The sequence below is a fragment of the Trichosurus vulpecula genome, chromosome 5, assembly GCF_011100635.1.
Source record: "Trichosurus vulpecula isolate mTriVul1 chromosome 5, mTriVul1.pri, whole genome shotgun sequence".
NCBI lineage: Eukaryota > Metazoa > Chordata > Mammalia > Diprotodontia > Phalangeridae > Trichosurus > Trichosurus vulpecula.
The window spans coordinates 194488855-194515112 of NC_050577.1; the positions used below are offsets into that span (position 1 = coordinate 194488855).

Here is a 26258-nt window from a genome sequence, read left to right on the forward strand (position 1 = left end):
AATTTATTAATTATGGCTAACAAATAGTCAACAAATTGAGGTAAGTGGCCATCTCAGAAACCAAAGATGAACCTTGGAGGCACCTGAATGCTTAAAAACCCTCAGAAGAGTGTGTATTCCCAACAGGCAGAAATCAGCTCTGATTGGTTAACAATTAATGAGAGAATCAATATTATAAAGAGAGGTGGGTTTATTCTAATAAGGGGCTGGAACTGATTCCTATTATTTAGCTCTTGGACAAAGAGACTCATGTCCACCCAAACCACTTATGTAGTTGAACAATGGGGGAATTCATCTATATTAGATTAAACTTTCCCAGTTGGGTGGAGTCCTGCCCAAGATTGAGGAGAATGTTAACCCAATCTTATCAATAGCCCTGTCCTTCAGAGGCCGCCTGAATAACCTACAGGGCCTGGTTTCTGAATAACGAAATAGGAAGGGAAAACACCCTAGATTTCCCCCTCCCCCATATTAATTTGTTATTCTATTTTGGAGGGAAGGGAGGAAGGTAGGGCAATTGGGGTTAAGTGACTTGCCCAAGGTCACACAGCTAGTAAGTATGTCAAGTGTCTGAGGCTGGATTTGAACTCAGGTCCTCTTGACTCAAGAGCCGGTGCTCTACTCACTGTGCCACTTACCTGCCCCTAACTTGTTATTAATAATCATTTCTCTCACCTATTAATGTTCAGGGTACCACCATCCTCCTAGTTACCCAGACTTGAAACTTTGGTGCCATCCTGACTTCTCACTCCCCCATATCCAGTTAGGAGTCGTCTTGTCATTTTTACTTTGATAACATCTCTCATATATGCCCTCATATCTTCTCTAACACTATTACCACCCTAGTGAAAGCCCTTATCACCTCACACCTAGACCATTTCAATAGACTGCTGGTTGGTCTGCCTACATCAAGTTTTTCCCTTCTCCAGTCTGTCCTCCATTTAGCTATTAATTTAATCTTCCTAAAGCAAAAAGTTGATCATGTCACTTCCTTTCATTCAATAAATTCTGGTGGCTTCCTATCACGTCTAGAATCAAACATAACATTCTCTTGCATTCAAAAGATCTTTCTATCCTGTCCCTTCTACCTTTCTGGTCTTCTTATACTTTACATTCCTCCCCTCCAGTGACGATGGCCTCCTTGCTGTTCTTCAAACAAGACACTGGCCATTTTCATTGGTTGTCCTCTGTGACTCAAATTCTCCCCCTCTTTATTTTTTCTTCTTGGTTTCTCTGGATTCCTTAAAGTCCCAGCTAAAATCCCACCTTCTCTGAGAGGTCTTTCCTGATACCCCTTAATGCTAGTGACTTGATTATCTCCATTATCCTGTATGTTTCTTGTTTTACATAATTATATTCATGCTTTCTCCCCCATTGGATTGTGAGTTCCTTGAGAGCAGGGACTGCCTTTTGCCTTATTTCCTATCCCCATCACTTAGCACAGTACCTGGAAGATGGTAAATGCTTAATAAATGCTCATTGACTGACTGGTCTATGAGAAAACACATCCGATGGGCCAAAGGTTTCAAATAGGTGCATATTGTACATTGAATAGTGAATAGAGCACTGGTCCTTGAGTCAGGAAGACCTGAGTTCAAGCCCAGCCTCAGATACTTACTAGCTGTGTGATCTTAATTAAGTCATTTAATCTTTGTCTCATTCAGTTTCTTCAGTTGTAAAATGAGGATCATAAAAATGCTCAACTCCTAAGGTTATTGTGAGGAATAAATGAAATAATATTTTTAAAAGTGCTTAGCACAGTGGCTGGCATATAGTAGGGATTTAATAAATGCTTATTCTCTACCCCACCACCAACTAATTAATTCTGATAGCCAGGATATTGTTTTGTGCTAAAGCATTAATGAGAGGTTGTATGTGTGTGTGTGTGTGTGTGTGTATGTTGTTACGCTGCTATTGTATATTGCATATTTGCACATGAAGATAAAATTACTGTGGCCATGCAGATGTTGAAAAATTGTTGTATGTTTTGTTTTTTAAACAGGATACGATGCTCTTCAAAGACTATTCGTTTGGGTGGTATCTATTGACTGAGATGATGAAGATATTGCATGGATACTTTGGAAGAATGTAATGTATGGGTTAAGAACTACAGGGATGAAGACATCATAGCTGTATTGTGTAAACTGCCTGAAACAGTGATACATTCTAGCATCCCCAAAGAGATAACTGTTAATGGGACTGTTTGGGAAACTAGTTATTAAACAACTCCGTCATGTTGATGGGGAGGTGATTTAAAGAATTCCTGGTGAGAGAAGTGAGTAAAGATGACAAAGAATAACACTTCCTCAGCAGCTCATGATTCAGAAGTAGCACCATCATCAACAGCCAACCAACAAGCATTTATTAAGCGTTTACTATGTGCCAGGCACTGTGGTAGTTACTGGTGATAAAAAGGCAAAAACATGGTCCCCACCTTCATGGAATTCACAGTCTAACGAAAGAGACAACATGTAAACAACTATGAATATAGAAGATACATTCAGAGTAGATGGGAGGGAATCTCAGAGAGAAGGCATAACAGTAGAGTGGAGCTAAAATGGCCTCCTAGAGGAGGTGACATTTGAGGTGAGAACTGAAGGAAGCCAGGGAAGTCAGAAGACAGAGGCAAAAGTGGGAGAGCATTTCAGGTGTGAGGGACAGCCTGTGAAAAGACCAAGCTGGGAGATGGGGTGTTGTTTGCAAGGGTCAGCAAGGCCAATATTGCTGTATGGTAGCATGGGGCAGCTAGGTGGCACCATGGTGCATAAAGCTCTGGGCCTGGAGTCAGGAAGACTCATCTTCCTAAGTTCAAATCTATCCTCAGACACTTACTAGCTGTGTGACCCTGGGCAAGCCACTTAACCCCATTTGCCTCAGTTCCTCATCTGTAAAATGAGCCAGAGAAGGAAATGGCAAACCACTCCAGTATCTCTGCCAAGAAAACCCCAAATGGGGCTGTGAAGAGTCAGACATGACTGAGAAATTACTTAACAACACCAACAAAAGTACTGTACCATCCAGGAACACTCGCCTTCTTGCTGAACCTTGCACACAATACTCTATCTCTCCATTCTGTGTCTTTTCACTGGCTGTCTCTCAAACCTGGAATGCTCTTCCACTTTACCTCTGCCTCCTGACTTCCTTCAGATCTCAGTTCACGTTCCACCTTCCATAGAAGCCCTTCCATTTCCTTTCCACCTCTGAGACTCCCTTCCATCTACTCTGTATATATCTTTCATGTTCATAGTTATTTGCATGTTGTCCCCCTCACTAGGATGTGAATTCCTTGATGACAGGAGCTATGTTTTTGTCTTTCTTTGTCTTCCCTGTGCTTAGCATGGTGTCTGGCACATAGTGCTTAGTAATTCTTTACTGTTGTTGTCATTGATCCTGAAAGTAACAGGAATCCACTGGCCTTTGTCGAGCAGTAGAGAGACCTGATTAGACCCAGTGCTTCAGGGATATAACTCTGACAGCTGAGTGGAGAATGGTTTGGAAAGGGGAGATACTTGAGGCAAAGGAACAAACCAGAAGGGTATTACTATAGTTAAGGCACAGGTGATGAGAGCCTGTGCCAGACTGGGTGGCTATGTAAGTATATAGAAGGGGATATGTATGAGAGATGTCAAAAGGTAAAAACAAATATTTGGCAAGAGATTTGTTATGAGTAGGAGTGAAGAGTCAAGGATGACACAGAGGTGTGAGCCTGGGTAACTGGGAAACTTGGGATTTCCCCAGCGACCAACGATCCTCCTCTGGTAATAGCTACTATAAGATGTCTGACTGTCAGCCCAACTACTTTGCTACATGAGACTCAATATGGAAAGTTCCTGTCCTTCTCAGGAGTAAATCTCTGCCCACCAGAAAAGGAAGCCTTTAATATCTTGTTGGAACATACCAGTGATATGATATAAAGGCAGTAGGGGACTGATGCGGAGAAACATATATGATTATTAGAGAGCTTCCAGGGACCTGCTTTTGACAATACACTGAAAATACAGCACTTCTGGTCATGATACTTTACTCAGTCAACCAATTAATCAATAGGCATTTATTATAGGCCAGGCCATTTGCTAGGATACAAAAAGGAAAATGAAACAGTGCTTGCTCTCAAGGAGCTTATATTCTATCAGGAGAAACAATATGTAATGTTATTATAGAATAAATATGTAATCCCTGCCTCAAAGTCCATTCCCACATGACTTTCCTGATTAGTGGATGTTGATTATTCAATGTCCCATGTTTGGGTGAGAGGCAGAGTTGGTAAAAGCTTGGGACAAGAGATCCTGATCTTCTGGCTTCCACCTTGGAGAGAGAAGATATGTTTCTATATTCTCTTCAGCTCCCTGAAGGAAGAGAAAGACTCTAGGAAGAAGCTGACATGTAGAGGAGGCCTAACCTCACTTATGTCTCCTATCCTAAGCTTACCACGCTAGAGACTTTGGGAATTTCCTCTTAGATGAGATTTGGTACTACTCTTTTTTGAGCTGAGATATTTTGCTCCCAATGGAAGAAATTGTTCACTCAGTTCATTGTCTAGTTTGTATTTCTCATTTATATACATTTTTTGGTTTCTGCTTGCTATCAGCTTTGTGGAACTGGCATCTGGTAGGGAGGGAGTCAAGCCTTGGATACATAGCTTGGATATATAGCTTCTTTCCCACCAAATGCCATTTCTACAGTATATACAGTTCTCACTGATTCCACCCTTCACAAAGGCAGGAATCATTGAGTATAATCAAGAGAGTTTTGTGCAGACTTTGAGCCATGGATGACATTCACAAAATAAATGCCAGATAGTGAGGGAGGGAAGACACTAGCAGGTGGGGAGATCAGAAAAGGCTTTGTACAGAAGCTGTCATTGAGCTGTCTTGAAGGAAGTGAGGAATTTCATGAGGTGGAGGTGAGATGAGCGTTGGGGACAGACAGTGAAAAGGCACTGAGGCAAGGGGAGTGCTTTGAGAGAAGATCAGAGAAAAGGCCAATTTGGCTAGAATGCAGGAAGAAGAGTAATATATAATGAGGTTGGGGACAGGTTGTGGAAAGTGTGACCTTAAAAGCCAAAGAAGTTTATATTTGATCTTTGAGGAAATGGGGAACTTTGGAGTTTATTTGGTTAAGGGAATGACATGGTTTGATGACTGCTTAAGAAAGTCATTTTGGGAGCTATGTGGAAGATAGAAGGGAGAAAGGAGACACTTGAGGCTTAGCTCCAAGCTTTTCCATATTTTTCTAAGTCTACCAGCTCATCATTTACTACACTACAGCAACATTCCAACCTTATACTGTCTAGTTATTTTAAATAGTCCAAAACAGTACTGATTAACAGTTTCCCTACTTTTCACACTTGATCTTTTAACTTTGTCTGAGATCACAATTACTGCCCCTACTTTTTTTCCTAATAAATTCTACTCTTGATCTTTATTTTATGTTTGTGTGTATCTCCTATTTCCTATCTCTTTTGACTCCTTTACTTTTACCTGCTACTTTGCTCTCCTATTCTGTAACCTATCCATGACCAAAGATCTCTCCCTTGTCTTCTCCTCCCACCCTAAAATCCCTCCCTTAGCCTCTCTCCTCTACATATCCCCTTAGCCTTTTATTTCTTTCTGAATTTAGAAGACTTTTGTGCCCTTCTATCTGTCTGTCTACCTATCTATCTGTATAGAAGCTATTGCTAATAGTTTCATGTGTCCTAAGTTATGATAGAGCCTATAGAAGGGGTGAAGGTGATCTGTGACATGCTACTAATCCATAAATGTATGGCTAGGACTTCCTCTGGAAAGTGTGAAATCAGTAAATATAAATTTCATGGTATTGTACTAATTCTTTTTATTCCAGTTATTCTTGGATGGACAAGAGCAACTATGTAATGAAGGTCTTTGGAAAATTATACAGGTCAAGAAATAAGGCCATGACCCTTAAGTATGCATGCATTATTCCCTAGAAGACACCTCACTACTGAGAGAATGGAAGATGTTGGAACTATGCACTGTACCAAATGTTGACTGATTCAACACAGGATGTAAGAAAACAATTGGTGCCACCATAAGCAAACTACTACATAACCATGGTGATTTTGGACACTTGGGCCAAGAGATAGTTCTGGAGCTGTTATGAAATATGTGCTACTGGCCAAATTTGGCTTCAGATGTCAATAGGAAGCATGAGACTGTGCCTGTGGAGTGTTCAAAGGGCTTTGCTACCAATTTGTATTACTACCTGGGGAATATAACTAACAGCTAGCCTTTAAAACTTGCATGCCAGATAATGGTTCATAGGGAAAGGATCCAAATTGTCATTTAGGTGAAGAATAAAATGCACATTGGAACCTTTAAGAGAGTCAGTAAATTCAATTGACCTCCCTGGCCAAAGACGAACCTCTGCTGGGACAGGAAGAGCTAAATTCAGGAGCTGCCCCTTTCCTCCATGTATTCCAGCTGTGGAGGCCCAAAGACACCAAAGAATTCCTATTAAAATTGTTTTGTGGGTGACTGAAATCAGAGGGAGTGAGACTGAGTCATCCACGGACTAGGACTAGTTCTATAGGTCACTGGATCTCAGGACAGCAGGTTACAATCTAAGGCACCATCTATATCTGAGGCATCTATTTGGCCAGTGACCAGAATAAATTATGATACTCTAGATATAATGGTAGAGAAAGTTATCCATATAGTCACATGATTCCCTTTGGTGAAGTGCATATAACTTCAAAGTGTAACATGTTGTATATCACAGCTGACCTTCATATTTGGTCTCCAGTAGGTAATTTGTCTCTGTATGCTATGCATTGCATATGACCTATGAATGTGGTCTGCAGGATGCCACTTGGCTATGTAATATGCTACATGGTATGTAATGCATGTGATTGATGTATTTGGTTTATAGTATACAATTTTGCCTATGTGCTATATATTATGTTTCTGTAGGAAATGTGTCAGCTTCTACATGTAACTGTAACATGGATGTTATATACTGTGTAGCTGATGAATGTTTATGTGTGCCCTGATAAAAAAAATTTCCTTTGTATTTTATGTGACTTAGAGGTATTACAAATATTTACAAATAATTACAAATATTAGTATGGAAGGAAGGCACCAATTTGTATGTAGCTACAGGAATACAGGACATAGGTCAATAGTTCCATTTGGCCCCTCTAGCTCTAGGATAATCTGCATGGCTTCAGTGCTAACAGCCAAGGGCATGAAGAGAATTGAAAGGAATTTACTCATCCCAATCCAAATATTAAGAAGACCTGGGGAATGTTCCCTAAGGGGTTGGTAAAGTAATCAAAAAGTCTAAGAGAACAAAGGATGGAGGGAGGTGTAGAAGGGGTAAAGATTGTAAAGCAAAAGGAATAGGAAGGATGGGGAAAACCCATATTCCAGACAGACAGACAGATGGGAGTATGGCAAGTATCTTATCTAAATAAGTAGGGCTGGTAAGTTGAAGGCTGGGGTCTCCTAGTAGATTTCTTCTAAAGGAAAGCACAAGTAAACTAGAAGCTAGCGTCAGCCAGATGACTGGGATTGGGACTGGATTGCAACATGCCTACTACATAGTAGGTTCTTCAGATACAATAACTTATTGACTAATGGGAATTTTGCCATGTTGTTGTTGACTTCAGTTTTTCCTGAGGAATTAGGCAAAAGGAGATAGGGGTTGGGGTGTTAGTGTTGGTTGTAGAGCACCTGAATTTTTCCTGATTTAAAACTGGCCTTTTCTTTCCTTGTAGGAAGACTCTGAACTTCTTCCTAGTAATGCTTCAGAAGGCTGAGTATGTCTTCTCTGTAGGCAGAATAACTATTCTTGGGTGTAGGTGGCTAGTGCAGAGGGATCTCATGGGACCACTCAGCATTCAACTGGGATGTGGGCTAACAGGATCCTGACAGTCCAATACTGAGTCACAGATCCAGGAGAATCAAAAGATAGAAGATGATGCCAGCCAGGCAGCTGGCCAGCTATCATTGAGGGGAATTGAACTCCATGCATCCGTTCCCCCACACACCACCCCCTCACTATGGCATTCTCCTTCCATTGGGTTGAGGCCAGGAGTAAGGAGTGGTGACAATCACTGGACCCTAAAGGAGAAACCTGCAGCTTGAGGAGGAATTGGGCCACAGCTCCAATGCCCTGGAAGAATGATGAGCCTGGCTGGGTGTTTAGAGGAACCCTCAACTTTCTGGCTTGGGACACAGGGTTTCTCCTTTGCCACCAGGAAAAAGCCCTCCCACAGCAATGGCTCCTTCCTCTTCTGGCCTTGTCTATACATCTCTGCCCCTAGAATCTCTCTTGGCTTCTTCCTATATCTAAGCTGTGGGTTCTGTTGTGGGTCCCAGCCTCAGTTCTTACATATCGTTTTCCCAAACTCCCAAGTCCTGGAGTAAGCAGGACTCGGTATTAGCTTGGTTTTGAATGTCGGGAAAGTAATGGTAAGGCACTAGTATGGAGCCTTGACAGAAAAAAAATGTTGATGTCCATAGATGCCTTTGTGTCTGTGTCCATCTTTGGTCCACTGGATGAATTTCCCCACATTCTGGGTGGATTGTAGGTGTTACAGGTGAATTGCCCCAGCAGGAGGATGTAAGAAAGGGGACACTGGTTTTCTTACATTAACCCTGGAGTTCTCTCTGCTTTCATACTGAGAAGCCCAGGATGTCTCTTAGAATATTTTAGGCTGGGAGCTGGGATGTTGAGGTCTTCTTGGTTGGGACTATGGGTTTAGTCCCTGTGGCTTATAGGAGAAGCTGAAGGATCACTTTGGGAAAGTTGGGGCAAAGGGGGGGCTAGTGCATAGGTGCAGAGGAGGGGCCATGTTTAGGAGACAGCTCTCTCCCCAATCTTCTAAAGGTTCACATCCCCACCCCCTGTTGTACAGCTCCTTCATCTCACGTTGCTCTGGTTTTCCATTCATTCCATGGCTCTCCTGCTTCCCCTGCAGTTCCCCTGCTCCCCAAATTGCAGTCAGGGAAAAAAAAGCCCCACCACATTCTCCAGCACCAGCACCACAGTCCCATTGGTCCCCTCCCTCCCTGCAGCACCAGCCCCCCCAGTCGCCCCATTGGCTAGAGGTCCCATCAATCCCCACCCGGCTATGCTGACATCATTCTGCAGTAGCAGGGATGGGGTGGGAGTGAGTGAGGGATCGAGAAAACCCGGGGAGCGGGAGGGAAAGAGAGCCATTGCTAGCCCCCCTCCCCCACCACCTTATCTACACGGGTTGGTCTGCCCTGGTCTGCTCCGACGGATTAATCCATGAGGTTCCCCTTCATTGTCACTCCCTTGCTTATCCTTTGACCCTCCTCCCCACAGCATCCTTTCCTGAAGGTGGAATAAGGAGAGAAGCTCCCAGGGGAGAGCACTCGCCTTGCCCTGCCCCACACTATGGCCCCCTTGTTGCTCCCCCTCCTTCTGACCTCCCTGCTCCCCACCAGCTTCTGTAATAAAGGTGAGTGACGGGGGTGGGTGGGCACTGGAGGGGGGAAGGGGGATAGGGAGTTGGGCAGGAGATACTAAGGCTCTTTGAGTATGACTTGTGTCTTTCCTTCCATCCATCCCTCTCTCCATCCCTTTCCCCAGTGTTGCATGCTTCTTCACATGTTCTTCACCCATGTGTTTCTCACTCTTCCCCTTCTTTTTACCCCCAGGTAATTCCCCTCTTCTTGAGCCCAATGTCCTTCCCCACCTTTCTTTCCTGATCACACCATATTAATTGCTTGTCTCTTCTTGTGTTTGCACATTGGTTTCTCAGCTCTCAGGAGAAGTTGTATCTGAGGGGTGATACATATCTTTCTTCATATCTACACAATTCTCAAGGGAGTGTATTTTCTGTGAGTGTGTGGCAAATTTGTTTGATTTTGCTCTATACAGTCCCAGGGAGAAACCATTCTCTGTAGTTCAGCCATTCAGAGCACGTATGTTTTTGCATGTTCATGTGTGTATATGTTCTAATGCCAGCACACAGCTGGGCTGTGGGTTACCAGAGCCCAGGAGCCCTTTAGCAAAAGGGCAGGTGATAAATTCATAAATTCAGCTGGAGAGAGAGAGAGAGAGAAGAGGAAGAGGGTGAGGTTTGGGGCAGAAAGCTAATGGAGAGACAGACGTAGGAGGAAGAGGATGAGAGAAACAGGTGTGGGAGAAAAATATGAGGAAGGAAAAGAGAGAAAAGAGTTATCAGAGGTGAAAGGGAGATGAAAATAGAGGGGGAGATGAGAAGAAAAATAAGGGGAAAAGAGAAGAAATGAGAAGAGAGGGGAAAGACACTCATTTAGCAGAGATGATGAGGCATAGAAGAAGGATAGGGAGAGAGGAAAGGAAAGATACAGGGTGAGAAGAACTGGGGGGGAGGGGAGGGGAGAAAACCTGGGGAATGAGAAGAAAAGGGAGAACTAGGAGAAAAGAAGAGGAAAAGAACTGGGGAGAAGGTGAGAAGTGAAGAGAAGGGGAGAAGTGGGTGGGGGGGAAGAAGGGAGGTGACACCTGAGAGAGGAGAACTGGGGGAGGGAGAAGAAAGGAGAGGAAAAAAGGGGAGGGGAGAATTCAGGGGAGAAAAGGGAAGGGAACTGAGAGGGAGAAGAGAGGGGAAGAGGAAATGGGGAGAAAGAGGGAAGGGAAGAACTGGTGGGGAGAGAAGAAAGGGGAGGAGAGAAATGAGGGGACAGGAGAAGGGAGGAAAGAAGGAAAGAGGAGAGATTGGAGCAGGGAAGGGAGAGAAGAGAAGGGAGAAGAACCCTGGAGGAAGGAAGAGAGAGAAGATAGATAAAAAGGAGGGAGAAGGAGAGCGTGAGAACTGAGAGAGGAAGGAAGGGGGGGGAGGAAGGGGAGACACAGCTGAGGGGGAGAACCAGGGAGAGAAGCTGCCCTTGTTCCACCTGTCCCCCTCCATCTTGTGTTCTGTCTCTGTCTTGCCTATAGCTTGTGTTCTTCTCTTTGTATCTCCTGCCTCAACCTCAGCTTTTTGGTGTCCTGCCACATCCTTTTCTATCCTGTTCACCATCTTGTGGCTCATCCCTCAGCTGTGGAGGGGAGCAGGGAGGGGCATGATGTCTACAATGCACAAGGGGCTGAGAGTCCAGTACATGAGAGTTCCATTCTCAGGTGACTGCTTTGCCCCCTCAAAATCCTGGCAGTCAGGAATTCTGGATTCAGCAGCAGATTCCCTATATGACATCCGAGATAAGCTTCCTCTCAGTGACTCAATTGTTCTTTGGTGACATGACTCCCATCTCTCCCTCCCATACAAAGGAAATTGTGTCTTCATTAATATAACTTAAGAGCCTAGGATTTGGTGGTGAAGAAGGGCTCAAGACAGATATAGCTGCCTATTCCCCAGTGGAGTTTTTTGGTTGAGTAGCAAGCAAGGGCAGTGAGGCAGAAGGTGAAATTCTAAACCAAGTTTCTTACTGGGAAATTTGGGCTCATTGGGACACTGATATGGCTCCTCCACATGGCCTATCTTGTGTCTTAAATCCCTCACTTCAGAGCCAACATGATCTTTGAGGGAGGATTGGGGGAGGGTTCCCTGAGCCCTTTGGGTGGAAATGGGGAGAGAAGCTGTGCCCCTTTTGGAATGATCTCAGATAGCAAGAAAGAATGAAGATTAAATCTTGGATGTGGATAAGAAACAAAACAGTAGGAGCAAGGCTTGCTAAAGTTCCTTAGATGCTAACTCCAGGCAAGGATTAGTTATAAAGGCTGTAGGAGATACAATTCTGGGGACTGGCAGATGTGTACTGAGTGAGTGTGTTTAGCAGTGGGGGCAGGGAGGATTAGTGATGTATGTAGGCCAGCTCAATAATTCTCTAGGATGCTGGCACCATTGGGTCCAATCATTGGCATTGATCTCTCTCCTCTATCCCTGATCTTTCCAATGGAGTGTCCCTCCCTTTGCCCTATATCTCTTTCTTCCTCCCCCATTCCTTTACTTGCCCCTGAGGGTATGGTTCTGGATTGAGAGTTGGCTGGGATGGAAGATGTGAGAAATGAGGGAATTTAAATTGAAATTCAGAGGAAGTGGGGTTCTAACCCTTTCTTCTCTCCCTCCCTATCTCTGCCATGACCTCAATCTCTCCTTATCCTCTTTTCAGGGCTTTTTCCTGGTCAATTCCTGGTGTTCCCTATCCCACCTACCCCCTCCCTGACACTCTCCCAAGGACCTGAAGTGCCTTTTCAAGATGAGTCACTCATTCTCTTGACCCTGATATTCAGAGCAGACCTTAGGTCTCCTATGTATAGTTGGTTGCCACAGAAATAGAAGGAACAGACCATATGTTCTGCCCTTCACCTCCATAGCTTGTGTCATGTCCTCATTCCATTCTCTGGGGTTGGGCTGGTGCCCTACCAGCAGGATGTAGTAGAATGGAAAGAGCATTGGATTTGGGGGCAGAAGACCAGGGTTAGAATACTGCCTTTGCTACTAATTACCTGTTTGACTTTGGGTAAGTCTGTTAACATCTCTGGGCTTTAGCTTTTTTAGGAGAAAAATGATGGAGGTCAAATTAAGTGGCCTCCAAGGTCCCCTTTTAGAGCCTTCCAGCTCTAAAAAAGATTATCTTTGCAAGTTTAGAGGGAGGATAACAAAGGCAAGGAGCTGGAGGTGGGGGAGGGGTGGGTGAAGAAGATGGGGGAGGGTAGCCAAGGCCTGGGCCTAGAGGGGTTGTTCATAGAGTGGGATCTTGACTCACAGGGTCTTCCTCTCTGTTCCCCGGGGTGTCAGCCAACAAGCACAAGCCATGGATCGAAGCAGAGTATCAGGGCATTGTCATGGAGAATGACAACACCGTCCTACTCAATCCACCACTCTTTGCCCTGGACAAGGATGCCCCTCTTCGTTATGCTGGTAATGGAGGGAAAACCAGGGGTGGGGTATGCAGAGACAAGGAAGAGGAGAAACAGGCATAGGAATGTATATGGAGGAAATTAGAAGGCATGGGGAGGAAGAAGGGAGAGACGGAGTAGAAGGAAGAGAATACGAAAAACTTCAGGAAGGCAGAATAGAGGCAAGGGAAAGGGGAACCTGAGGATAAGGGAGGAAAAAGGGAGCTCAGAGACATAGGCAGGGGTTGAATTCAGTAGGGCTTATCAGGATTTCCATTCCGGAAGCACAGGAAGAAGGGGGCTGGGTTCTTGTTAACATGGGGAGGGCAAAGGGCTAGAACTAGATAGATCTGGTCGCAGGGAGGGAAAGGGAGATGGTTGTGAAGGTTTGGGAGGAGAGTCAGGTCCTGTTACAACAGAAGATGGGAGGGGTTACTGTAGGTGGGGGTAAAGGAGAAGCTAGAGAAGAAGCTGATGGGAATCATATGGTCTTCGTTCAACCAGGTGAAATCTGTGGGTTCCGACTGCATGGGGCTGGGGTTCCCTTTGAGGCTGTTATCCTGGACAAGGCGACTGGAGAGGGGTTGATCCGAGCCAAGGAACCAGTGGACTGTGAGGCTCAGAAGGAGCATAGCTTCACCATTCAGGCCTATGACTGTGGCGAAGGTCCAGATGGGGCCAATACCAAGAAATCACACAAGTGAGGGAGTCTTTCACTTCTAGAGTCCTCTTCTGTCCCTTCTCCTAAGGTCATATTGATTCCTTACTAATATCAGCACACTCCCATAGCACGTCTGTTCAGTGACTGTCCAATATCCACACTGATGGGTGGCGATTAGAACATTCAGTGTCATACATGCTGCTCCATGCCCTTCAGAAGCTTCCTGTCATAGGTACGCATGTCCTATAGATTGTATTTGTACACTTCATCCATACAAATCACACAGATCTGTAACACATGCCACACAGACAACATTCTTTCTCCCCAAACATTTGACACATACATTACATGGCACATGCCCCTTATATGTAAATGCTGCATGCATTCCCCATTACTTTTTATAGCTAGTTTTACTTTTTTTTTTGGAGGCGGGAAGGCAAGGCAATAGAGATTAAGTGACTTGTCCAGGGTCACACAGCTAGTAAACATTAAGTGCCTGAGGATAGATTTGAACTCAGGCCCTCCCGACTCCAGGGCCAGTGCTCTATTCACTGTGCCATCCAGCTGCTCCTAGTTTTACTTTTTCACTTTGGATTTTGCTCTTGGCTTCATTTCTCACATTTCCCAAATACTTGATGTCAATTCTTGTTGTTCAGTTGTGTCTGACTCTTCATGATACCCTTAGAAGTTTTCTTGGCAGATACTGGAGTGGTTTGCCATTTCCTTCTCCAGCTCAATTTATGGATGAGAAAACTGGGGCAAACAGGGTTAAGTGACTTGCCCAGGGTCACTCAGCTACTAAGTGTCTGATGAGTCTTCCTGACTTCAGGCCCAGTGCTCTATCCACTGTGCCACCTAGCTGTCAACTCTTCATGAGGACAAATGCTTTGAACCCTTAGGAGGACTCTTAATGCTCTCCAGTTCACTGTCTGGCATCCCCAGCCTCATATTAGGAGACCAGATTCCCCATGATCCCCTTATAAAGCTAACTACATCATCTCTTAGGAAACCATTTAACCCCTTCCCCTGAGGTGGGTGCTTCACTTCCTTCCTTGGGCACCTCTTCCCTTTGGGCTCATGCTCTTTACCATGGGGTCTGACTAAGGGCTATGATAGCTCAGTCTAGGACATTTAGGGGCTGGGTGGGGACTGAGGCAAGGGGACCTAAGGAATATAGTCCTTCCACAGACTCAGAGACTGCTTCGATGTGGTTCTGTTCTGGAATTCTCCCTCTCTGGCCCAAGCTTTTGCAGTCTAAACCCTCTGGATGTTGAGAAAATGCTAACCTTCTTCTCCTTATCTGTACAGGGCAACTGTGCACGTGAGGGTAAATGACGTGAATGAGTTTGCCCCAGTATTCGTGGAACGGCTGTACCGGGCATCAGTGACAGAGGGGAAGTTGTATGACCGAATTCTAAGAGTGGAGGCAATTGATGGTGACTGCTCCCCACAATACAGTCAGATCTGCTATTATGAGATTCTTACCCCCAATACTCCTTTCCTCATTGACAATGATGGTGAGTTCATCCGCAGTTCCACCCTCTTTCGTAACTCTTGTCCCCCAGTCTCTCAAATGGAACACAAATCCTTGCTTACCCCTTACTCCGTTCCACATCTTCCTAGACAACTTCCTATTATCCAATTTACTCTTCATCATTGTGCGTTCTCTCCATCTCTCTGTCTTTTTCTCTCTCTGTCTCTGTCTCTTTCCTTCTTCCCTCTATTCTCCTGCTCTCTCCACTCTTTTCTCCCTCTCTCTCTCCCTTCCCTTGCTCTCTTCCTTTCCCTTTCTCCCTCCCCTTTCCTCTTCTCTCACTGTCCTCCCTCTCCTCCTTCCCCTTTTTCTTGCTCTCCTCCCTCTTTCTTTTTCCTCTCTCCCTTCCTCTTTCCTGCCTTTCTTTACTTGCTCTGGGCCCTCATCTTATCTTCTAGGGAACATTGAGAACACGGAGAAACTGCAATACAGTGGGGAGCGGCTCTATAAATTCACAGTGACAGCCTATGACTGTGGGAAGAAGAGGGCAGCTGACGATGCTGAAGTAGAGATCCAGGTGAAGCCCACATGCAAGCCCAGCTGGCAAGGTGAGCATCCCAGACCTCACCCTAATCCCTTGGTCCCATCCTGACCTGGATGAAGTAAACTTAACATTTGGCTCTGTTTGCCCATCTCTGGGCTTTCATGATGCTCACATGATTCAGCTTGGGGGACAAAGTAGAGGGACAAAAGGTGTAGAAGGCAACAGACTGGGATTTTGCAGTATTACCTATGGACTGAGAAAACCAGCCATGGACTAAGCTAGACTCCATGGAATCTGAGAAGATGGTTGTGGGGAATTGGAAATAGGATGGCAAATATGGGTGAAAAGACTTATTTTCTTTTCTTTTGCCCCCCACTCCCTATAGGCTGGAGCAAAAGGATTGAGTATGCCCCTGGTGCCGGGAGCCTGGCCTTATTTCCTGGCATCCGCCTAGAAACCTGTGATGAGCCACTGTGGAACATCCAGGCCACCATTGAGCTGCAGACCAGTCATGTGGCCAAAGGCTGTGATCGAGACAACTATTCAGAAAGGGCCCTTCGAAAACTCTGTGGTGTGCCCCCCTTCTCTACCCCAATCCTGAGTCATGTTCTTTTTTGCTCTTCCTCAGCACCCCTTGACCTTGTCTCCCTCTTCCCAAGAATCCTTGTTTGTACCATCTAGGGGTCAGTAAGTATGTGCTAAGTACCCACTTATAGCTTTTAGGTACTTGGGGTATAGGAAAGATTGGATTATTAGATTTTCTCCCCATTTCCAAAAAGTTGAGATGGGAGAGATAATTAACAGAAACAATTCTAACACAACAGTACAATGGCTGAAGTGCATTGAGGGTGAACAGGGGTTGGAGAGTCAGCTGGGAAGGCCAGGGAAGGCTTCTTGGTGCAGCTGGCCTCAACCTGAGTTTTAAAAGAGCAGCATGATGACTTCTGTAAGGCAAGCTGGAAAAGATACTTCAAAGTTTTCTTCTTTCCATCCCCCATTTTGAGAACAACTGCCTTGGTCTACTCAATCCACATCTTGATTCTAATGATTCTGTCTTCTTGGGGGTGGGGGGATGCCCTACAGGTGCTGCCACAGGGGAGGTGGATCTGCTCCCTATGCCTGGCCCTAATGCTAATTGGACAGCAGGGCTCTCAGTGCACTACAGTCAAGACAGCAGCCTCATCTACTGGTTCAATGGGACCCAGGCTGTGCAGGTCCCCCTAGGCAATGGGGGTGGGGTCGGATCTGGCTCCCAAGATGGCCTCAGTGACCACTTCACTTTATCCTTCTGGATGAAACATGGAGTGACCCCTAGCAAGGGCAAGAAAGAGGAGGAAACCATCGTGTGCAACACTGTGCAGAACGGTGAGCATGAAACCAAGAGGCAGTAGGCTGAGGATCTAGACCTTGTTTTGCAGTAAATTAGTTGTGAAGTCGAAGTCACTGAGCCTTTCTGGGCCTGTTTTCTCATCTATAAAATGAAAGGGTTGGGCTAGATGACTTTTCAGGTCCCTTCCAGCTTAATAAATATACAATCCACCTCTACCCACAAATGTGGCCAGGTAGAGAACCAAATATGCCTGCAATACATTGGAATGTTCACCCTCATCATGCATTGGTACCAAACCAATTCTTAGCCCAATATTCCAAACACAACAGGCATTTAATTAATGTTAGCTGAATTGGTGGCACAGTAGATAGAGCACCGGGTCTGGAGTCAGGAAGACCCATCTTCCTGAGTTCAAATCTAGCCTCAGACACTTACTAGCTGTGTGACCCTGGGCAAGTTTCTTGACCCTGATTGTCTCAGTTTCCTTATCTATAAAATGGGCTGGAGAAGGAAATGGCAAACCATTCTAGTATCTCTACCAAGAAAACCTCAAATGGCATCACCAAGAATCAGACACAACTGAAAAACCAACCAAATAACAACAATAAAAGTTGAATGGGTGAATGAATGGATAGCTAGCAGAATATCATTATCTCTTTCACGCTTAATTCCCTCCCCCACCCCCAGTATGGGCCTACTCCACCCTTTCCCCCACTCTAATGGGATATCTTTAGGCATGAATTTACATCCACCTTCCTACTCTTTCTCTATCTGTGGGACCTTAGGCAAGTCACTTCTTTTAGCTTGGTCCCTGACCTTGACACAGGACTCAAATGTCTACTCTCTCTTTCTGCCTTAATTTATTCTTGTCCCAAGTCTTGATGTTTGATTTCTGTCTCTCTACCTATCCCCACAGAGGATGGCTTCTCTCACTACTGGCTGACAGTCCACGGCTGCCGAATTGCCTTCCTTTACTGGCCTTTGCTGGAGAGTGCCCGTCCAGTCAAGTTCCTCTGGAAATTGGAGCAGGTGAGGATGCACGATGGAAAATTCAGACTCCTGGAGACACTCGATGGATGGGAAAAATACTGGGAAGAGACGCTTTTCATCCCTTATTTCCCATTCATTTCTTCCAGTGTGGAGTCTTCTGCTTATAGAAATTTCTCCACAGCTACCATTTTTTTTTCTTCTTTTCTTCTTGCAAAGCCTGACTCCTACAGAAAGCCTTTGAGAGGGAGTAGGGAGTAGACTGCCATTAACCTCAAACAGGCCTTATTCTTAGTTCTTTTCTATGTATAGTCCTCACGCTGCTGACCTTTGATTATCTATGCTTGTAAGTGACAAAGAACATGTATAATTTAAAAATCTGTGGATAAATCTGAAGGCTAATTAGAGCCAAGAGCCATTTTCAACCAACCTATCTCTAGTTGACCACAAGAAGCAGCTGAATCTGATTTTTTTTCTCCTTTGATATTTCCTGTTTATGCTCTAGTCAAGTGGCTGGTCACATGCAAAATGGGCAGAGATTAGAAGGGAAGCAAAAGGTCTGGATAATCTAGGAACTAGATTCTCAGTCCTGGGATAATGTAGAGCTTTCTTAGGTTCCTCCTTTGTCTGAATCCAAATTTTACAGAAAAGATTCATTCCAAAGACCACACTTAAGGATCTAGAAGGCCACGTGTAGCCTTAAGGCAACAGGTTCCTCACCCCTGCTCTAAAGTTTTGTATTGCCTTCTCTGTCCTTTCTACATTACTCAGCCTCTCCTCCTGACTCCAGATGTAGTCAGGGTTAGTCCCAGAAAAAGTATGAAAGAGATAATTTGCCTTTTAGGTTTTCCCATTTTCCTGATCCTTCTTCCCTGCCCTTTGAGACCCCAATGGCCCAGTACTCTTATGTGAAAAATGAGCTCACTCTAAGGGATATTTCCATATTTAGAAACATACATGGAGTGGGCAATACTTAAAAGAAGGGAATCTCTAATGGTAGAAATTCAAGCACTGTGACACCTGGGTAATGGAATTTTTTTCTTTTTATCACCTACTTTGAAGGCGGATCCTGATGTTGAAAAATAACATCTCCCTCCTCACCCAGGAGGCAGGGATTATTGCTATTGAGACTTCCTTAGTGACTAACTAGGGGAGGATGGTCCTGGGTCCTGCCTTAATTCCCCTCCTGTCTCTGTTAACCCCTTCCAGGTCTGTGATGATGAGTGGCACCACTATGCTCTGAACCTTGAGTTCCCCACAGTCACACTCTATGTGGATGGAATCTCCTTTGACCCTGCTCTCATCCATGACAACGGCCTCATCCACCCACCTCGGCAAGAGCCTGCCCTCATGATTGGGGCCTGCTGGACTGGTGAGTCCTGCCCCACTCTTACCCCCATGCAGAAGCCACTCAAGAACAAAACCAAGATGAGGACCACTAAGGAGTGGTTGGTGAGTTAGGGTTAGGGAAAGGAGGGTGACTGATAGGGAAACGGTAGCCTATACTTGCTAGACTGGTAGAAGGTGTCTCATGCATCCCCTTATATCAGAGTAAGCAAATCCTGAGCTCAGAAAAACAGAAATTGGGGCAGCTAGGTGGCACAGTGAGTAGAGCACTGGCCCTGGAGTCAGGAGGACCTGAGTTCAGATCCGGCCTGAGATGCATGACACACTCCCTAGCTGTGTGACCTTGGGCAAATCACTTAACCCCAATTGCCCTGCCTTCCCCCCTCAAAAAAAAAAAGAAAGAAAAACAGAAATCTCCTTTATTTAAAGAGCTTGAGAGAAAGAGATTCCATAGCCATAGAAATTGGGCAGCATCTCAGACTGCTAGAAAAACCTTCCTAATGGCTCACCGATAATAATCACCTAATTATAGGTTCACTCCTGTAATTTTTGTCTCTTTGGTCCTTGCTCCATCATTAGTGGAGATGGAGAAGAGAATCATGTCCTCTGGAGAAGAACCCTTCAGAAACCATCATAAAGCTTTTCTCCTTTCACTTTTGTTATTTGAGGCTATGGATTCCAGAGCACCACTTTGAAATTTCATCAGATCACACTGAGGTCTGGGAGATTGGTATTGAGTAGTTGGTGGGAGGAGGGTCCAGTTTGGAAGCTGTCCAGCGAATCCTAAGTAAGACATGTTTGGGGCTAGGATTCTGGTTGCAGAAGGGCAGGGTCTCTCCTTCATTCCTTTTGGCTCATCTGCTCTTACCACCCCAAGCTCACAGGTTCTTTTCCTTGCAGAGGAAAAAAGCAAAGAGAAGGAAAAAGGGGGAGACAACAGCACAGATGTGAACCAAGGTATGGTATGTTTGTGCAAAGAGCAGTTTCCATTGGGGAACTGGAACGATGCGTATTTCTTCCCCCATACCCTCTCCAGCCCCATCACGTACCACTCCATCCCTCTTTAGGGGACCATGAGCTAAGCAAAGACAGCAGTACAGGGCCCGTTAATTTCTGTGGTGTACTTCCATAGAATGAGGTAAGGGGGTCTTCTAATTAGCCTGACATTGACTGGGGTGGTGGTGACAGAGGTAGGAAGGAGGAGGAGTTGGTGGTATATCTGAGCATCTTCTGAAGCTGACCCACCCAATCCTTCTGAGTAGTCTCGCTAGGCCATGTAGGAGGGAAGGTGTACAGCCTGGCTTGGGAACTGGACTGTGTCTTGGCAGACCACTCCTTCAGACTCCTGTGTGGCTCCCCTTTCCTCTTCTCTCCTTGGTCTGATTTCCTTGTTTCAGTTCATGCTCCACCGGACTGGTCATTTGGTGCTGTTGCTTCTCCTTTGGCCTTCAGGAGTTTATCCTTTCCCTTCTAGTTTTATTTCCCTTGTATCTTTGCATCTTTTTCCTGATCCCTTTTCCTTCTTCCTTCCCTCTCCCATGTCCTCCTTTTGCCCTTCTCTCTCCTCTATTTTGCCCTTTTCTCTTTTTCTTTTGTCTCCCTCCTTCTTTCTTTCCTGTTCTCTCTTCCCTCTTTCTTCTTATCTCCCTCATCTCCTGCTCCTGCTCCTATGTTCCTGCCCTAGGAGACCCTCTGCCGATTCACCACTACTTCCATGGCTACCTGGCTGGTTTCAGCGTGCGCTCAGGCCGCTTGGAGAGCCGTGAGGTTATCGAATGCCTCTATGCATGTCGGGAGGGGCTGGACTATAGGGACTTCGAGAGCCTGGGCAAAGGCATGAAGGTACAGGCCTTCCTTTACCTGCCTAGCATGTCTTCCTGCCCCCTGCCCTCTCTGGCCCCTCCTTTTCCTGCCCCTGGTCTTGCTCACGGCTATGTCTATGTCTGGGGCCCAGGTCCACGTGAATCCCTCGCAGTCCCTACTCACCCTGGAGGGAGATGACGTGGAGACCTTCAATCACGCCCTGCAGCATGTGGCTTACATGAACACTCTGCGCTTTGCAACACCTGGTGTCCGGCCCCTGCGCCTTGCCACTGCTGTCAAGTGAGTGTGGGGATGAATTAGAGAATTTTAGAGTAAGAAAGGACCTCACGAAAGCCATAGTTCTGCATTTTAGAGACAAAAAAAAACAGGCCCAAGAGGTTAAATGACTTGCCCAATGTTACACAGATAGTGAGTGGCAGAATCAAGCTCCCATTTCAATGACATTTTTGGGAAATCTCTTCCCTTCTCTGTCTCCATTTATTTCTTTGTTCCTTTCTCTAAGCAGGAAAAGAAAAAAGGATGATTCACTGTAGTGCTATTAAATGGAGCTCAGTTAGGAGACCTAGCTCTTGGTCCTGCCAGACTATCGATTGACCCATTGAGTGACCTTGAGCACAAGGCACTTCACTCTCTGGTTTTTTTTTTCCTCATTTATTCTTACAAATCCTGCCTCACCAAGTCAATGTGAGGGACTGCTTACCCATAGGTGAAACATTTTGAGCTTGATTTTTTTTTAGGAGGAGACAAGCGATTGCTTAAAATCACAGTGCCAAGTATGCGTTGGTCATTCAATGGTTGTTTTCTTATTGAGCACCTATTTTTAGGACATACTGCCATCTAGTGGATGGAACTGGTTATCTTACTCCCCTGCCCCCACTTTCTTTGCACCCCGCCCCCCCCCCCCCCCACTGGTTGTTAAATCCCTTTCCCCTGCTGTGCCCTAGTTTCTCCATCAGCAACCTGAGAAGAAACTTCCCTAACAGTTTCCTATCTCCTAGGGAGAATAAGGATGGGCTTTAATTTATGGTGGGCTCTTAACTCGCTGGTGGTGACTGGCGACTGATAACAGATTCCATGCCAGAGCTGTGGGGGAAGGGGTTTTTGGAAACCAGGTTAGAGAGCCAGGGTATGGCCCAAGCTTTGGCCAGGGCAGGTATAGTTGAAGTTAAACTGGGGACAGCTCAGCTCAGTTCAGGTGTAGGAAGGAGATAAACTCTCTTATTCTCTAGATAAAAACCTCCTAAATTGTCCAAAGGAAGATAAACAGCTTTTGGAATTTCTTTTTGGATGGAAGGACCATATCTTCTGTTCTGACTCAGAGCTCTTTATTGAAGCCTTGACCACCACACTGGTCAAGGATAGATTTAACCTTCTCTTTGTTGGGTGGGAAGAGAATAACTCTTCTGGGACTTACCTTCCTTAACAAGTAGATCATAGGATCACGGATCACATTATAGAGTTGGCATCTAGTCCATCTACTCTAATGCCCTCATTTCATACACTGAGGAAACTGAGGCCTAGAGGAGCCTTTGTTACCAAGGTTACAAAGTAGTAGATGATGGAGCCAAGATTTGGACCCACATTTTCTGATTCCAAATTCAATGCCCTTTCCATCATGTCATAAATAGAAGTGGGGACACGAGGGCTGTCCTAATAACGGTGTGCGGAGAGTGAGGAAAGGTCTCAGTCACTAGACTATCCAGAATTGTGGATGCAATGACTGACTACATGCATTTCCCCCAAGGTTGCCTTGATCATCTCTTTCCACTCCCATGCCTTTCATGATTATCTCAATCATATGATCCAAATCCTTATCTTGAACCCTGATCTATTTCATACTTGCTTTTTTTTTCCAGGTACCTACTTGTAGGCAGGTAGATGGTACAGTGGATAGTGTTGGATTGGAGTCAGGAAGATCTAGGTTTGAATCCTGCCTTGAGTACTTAACTATATGCAAGTTACTCAACTTTTCCCAGCCTCAGTTTCCTCATTTGTAAAATGGGTACAGTAAAAGCAAGCACCTCACAGGATTGTTATGAGGATTAAATGAGATAACATAGATGAAGAACTTTGCAAACCTTAAAATGCCACATAAATGCTAATTATTATTTCTGCCCCATTGTCCTAATGTCTCTTCCAATTCAGTATGTTCAAAATTGAGGTCAGACCCTTTTCCTGACTTCTGTATTTCTATTAATGGTACCACCTTCCTCGCAATCGCCTTAGCGCAAAATTTCTGGGTCACTTTTTACGTCTCCCTCTTCCTCCTTCTCTCCACATCCAACCAGTCACCAGGTGCAATCAGCCACAACCAGCAGTTTTGTCACACAGGCAATTCAGTTAAGAGCCGTATGAGGATAGGATGGGGATAGAGATCCTGTAATACTACCAGGCTGCTGCTGAGGAAGCTGATGTGGGAGAGTTTGGGGCAGTGGGGCAAGGGATGGAGGGCATCATTTGGTAGCTTCTTATTTTAACTAATTGTCCTCTCTAACTGGGTGCTAAGAGTACTTGTTTCTATGTTGGAGAAGCAGTACAATTGTTGCAATGCCCTTCAAATTTCAGCCCCTGTAGCCCCTCCCTAATGATGATTCCATCTGCCAATTCTATCTCAGAAAAGTCTCTCCTATATCCCAACCTCTCCACTCACATGACTACCACCTTATCTCAGATCCTCCTTGTGTCTTCCCTGGACTATTGCTAAACAGCCTCTTCAATGGTCTCCCTGCTTCCGGTCCCCGCTCTCCCAACCACCTTTCACAAAGCTCCCAAAGTAATCTTAAAGCTGATGTTTTCCAGATGTTTTCTGTGTTTGCTAATTGCCAAACTCCCCTCAGCTGTATAGACGACACAACCAGAGAGTGACTTTGGGAAGTTACTGTCTCAGTCTAGAACCAGTTAAACGGACAATTCACCTTGCTGGTAAAAATCCTTTTCTAAACCACATACAGATGGCTACCAGCCTTTCATCTTGGACTGTTTCCAAAACTGCATTGTTTTTAGGCTGCCTTGGATAATGATGTGGATGTCATAACCTGGGAACTCTGCTCCTCAATGTCACAGTGACCCTGGGACTGGAGATTCCTTCCTCCCTGCTGAGACAAGCTCCAGACTGTTTATCCCTCCAAGGGATACTTGCTGTACTTTGCCCCCTCTCCCTTGGCTTCAGCAATCACATCAAACCTGTTTAGAAGCACAAACAGTAATTATTCTCCAAGCAAAATGGCCTCTATTAGTACACAGGAAGTCCCTCCTCACCACAACAAACTCACTTTACTCAGGAAGATGAGACACTTTCTGAGAAAATACAGGACGGGGTATATACCTTTTTCTCTGAATCTTTTAGCTAGCAAACATGCAAACGCCAGCTGGATGCCCAACTTATTTTGGGAGGTGTTGATATTGTCGTCCTGGAAGGGTGGTTCAGAGCAGTTATGCTCTGCCTGGCTTTGGCTCTTCCTTCAAGGCAAGGCTTAATGTCATGATGCCATCAGGACAGAATCAGTAAGGACTGATAGGAATGGGTAGGACTTGAACCAGTATAACCAGAGTAGATCACTCTGAAGCATGCCCTTCTCACATTGAGCAGGAAGTTGTCTCTTCACATTGCTTGTTATGATACTGAATTCATAGTAATGCTCTTTGGGTGATTAAAGTCTCCATTGTTATTAAATATGCTACAAAACACAGGTGTTTATGCACATTATTTTTGCAGGTCAGTGTTAAGTTGATTTTGTTTTTCATTTATGTTTGATAACATTATCAGACAATGGACAGAGAAATATAAGGAAAGCAATTAAGCCATGGTCCCCTATGAGGACTAAAAGGTACTGAAATAAGTGACAAATTCTCCCTACCCAGAACCTTTCCTACAGTTGGGAATGACATCAGGAAGGGAAGTCTCTTCCCCTTGCTTTGCTCCACTGGTGTGGGTGGTTGGAATTACTAACTCTTCCTCTTCTTCCACCCTCCTTGTGAGAGAGGGTCTTTGCCTAAAGAGACAGGGCTTAGAAAGAGAATGCAAAAGAATACTGCATCATGGTATAGCTCACTCTCTCCTACAATCCTTCTCAACACAGGTGCTTCAGTGAGGAGTCCTGTGTCTCTATCCCTGATGTGGAGGGCTATGTTGTGGTCCTCCAGCCAGACGCTCCTCAGATCCTACTAAGTGGTATGACCCATTTAGCGCGCCCTGCTGTGGACTTCGAAGGGCCTGAGGGAGTCCCTCTGTTTCCTGAGCTCCAGATCACCTGCTCCATCTCCCACCAGGTGGAGGCCAAAAAAGATGAGAGCTGGCAGGGTACAGGTAAGGCTGCCCTAGAAACAAGGTCAGAAAGAGACAGTGGAGTTGCAAAACAAGTTTTTCATAAAAAGAAAGTAACTTGATTTTTAAAATTTTTTTTGAATTATTTTTAGTTTTCAACATTCATTTCCACAAGATTTTGAGTTCCAAATTTTCTCCCCATCTCTCCTCTCCCCCACCACCCCAAGATGGCATGCATTCTGATTCCCCTTCCCCAGTCTGCCCTCCCTTCTGTCACCCTCCCTTATCCTCCTTCCCATTACTTTCTTGTAGGGCAAGATCGATTTCATACCCCATTGCCTGTATATCTTATTTCCCAGTTGCATGTAAATTTTTAACATTTGTTTTTAAAACTTTGAGTTCCAAATTAGTAACTTGATTTTGAAAGAGGAATTAGCATGAGTACTTGGCCCTCAGAAATAATGTTGGTGGGAAGAGGATTGTAGGGAGTTTGGGGATCATGGATTGGAAAAGGTTCTAGAAACACCAGGTGGTATTTGTCTTTGCAAGAAATGACTATTTACAGAAGGAAGATATCAGGCCATGAGAGGATAGTTGTCTTCATGGGGTTTGGAGGCATCCACTGCTTCTGGAGAGCCTTCATCTGTGACCCTCTCCTTTTTCCAGTGACAGACACTCGAATGTCTGATGAGATCGTGCACAATCTGGATGGCTGTGAAATTTCACTGGTTGGGGATGACCTGGACCCAGAGAGAGAAAGCCTGCTGTTAGATGCAGCATCCCTGCAGCAGCGAGGACTGGAGATCAGTAATACCTCTGCCTACATCACCATTTCTGGTTAGTGGGGCCCCAGGATTATTTCCACCTAGAATCATAACTGGGAACTCTTGTGCCCGGGATACATTCAATTCATGGGAGAGGGAGGGCAGCCTAGAAGCCAACCTATCAATGGTGCGATTATGCCAGGAGAGAAGTAGCCAGTCCTCTAAGATCTGACTTGAATGACTGACT

General features: G+C 45.1%; 1 protein-coding gene across 2 annotated transcripts in view; it reads left to right on the top strand.

Moving 5' to 3' along the window:
• The first annotated feature begins 9105 nt into the window (after window positions 1-9105).
• Window positions 9106-26258, top strand: part of CLSTN3 (calsyntenin 3) — a 31331-nt gene continuing 14178 nt past the window's right edge. Inside the window, exons 1-14 of one of the 2 annotated variants that reach the window (XM_036762055.1) lie at window positions 9106-9448; window positions 12716-12838; window positions 13321-13516; window positions 14786-14994; window positions 15410-15559; window positions 15881-16066; window positions 16579-16860; window positions 17742-17854; window positions 19022-19184; window positions 20060-20116; window positions 20844-21001; window positions 21114-21262; window positions 25063-25289; window positions 25914-26084. In XM_036762055.1, coding sequence (XP_036617950.1) covers window positions 9385-9448; window positions 12716-12838; window positions 13321-13516; window positions 14786-14994; window positions 15410-15559; window positions 15881-16066; window positions 16579-16860; window positions 17742-17854; window positions 19022-19184; window positions 20060-20116; window positions 20844-21001; window positions 21114-21262; window positions 25063-25289; window positions 25914-26084 — 2248 coding nt within the window. In that variant the 5' untranslated portion in view covers window positions 9106-9384. Of the gene's footprint in view, window positions 9449-12685; window positions 12839-13320; window positions 13517-14785; window positions 14995-15409; window positions 15560-15880; window positions 16067-16578; window positions 16861-17741; window positions 17855-19021; window positions 19185-20059; window positions 20117-20843; window positions 21002-21113; window positions 21263-25062; window positions 25290-25913; window positions 26085-26258 lie in introns of both variants that reach the window. The other variant, XM_036762054.1, reaches the window with a different exon arrangement.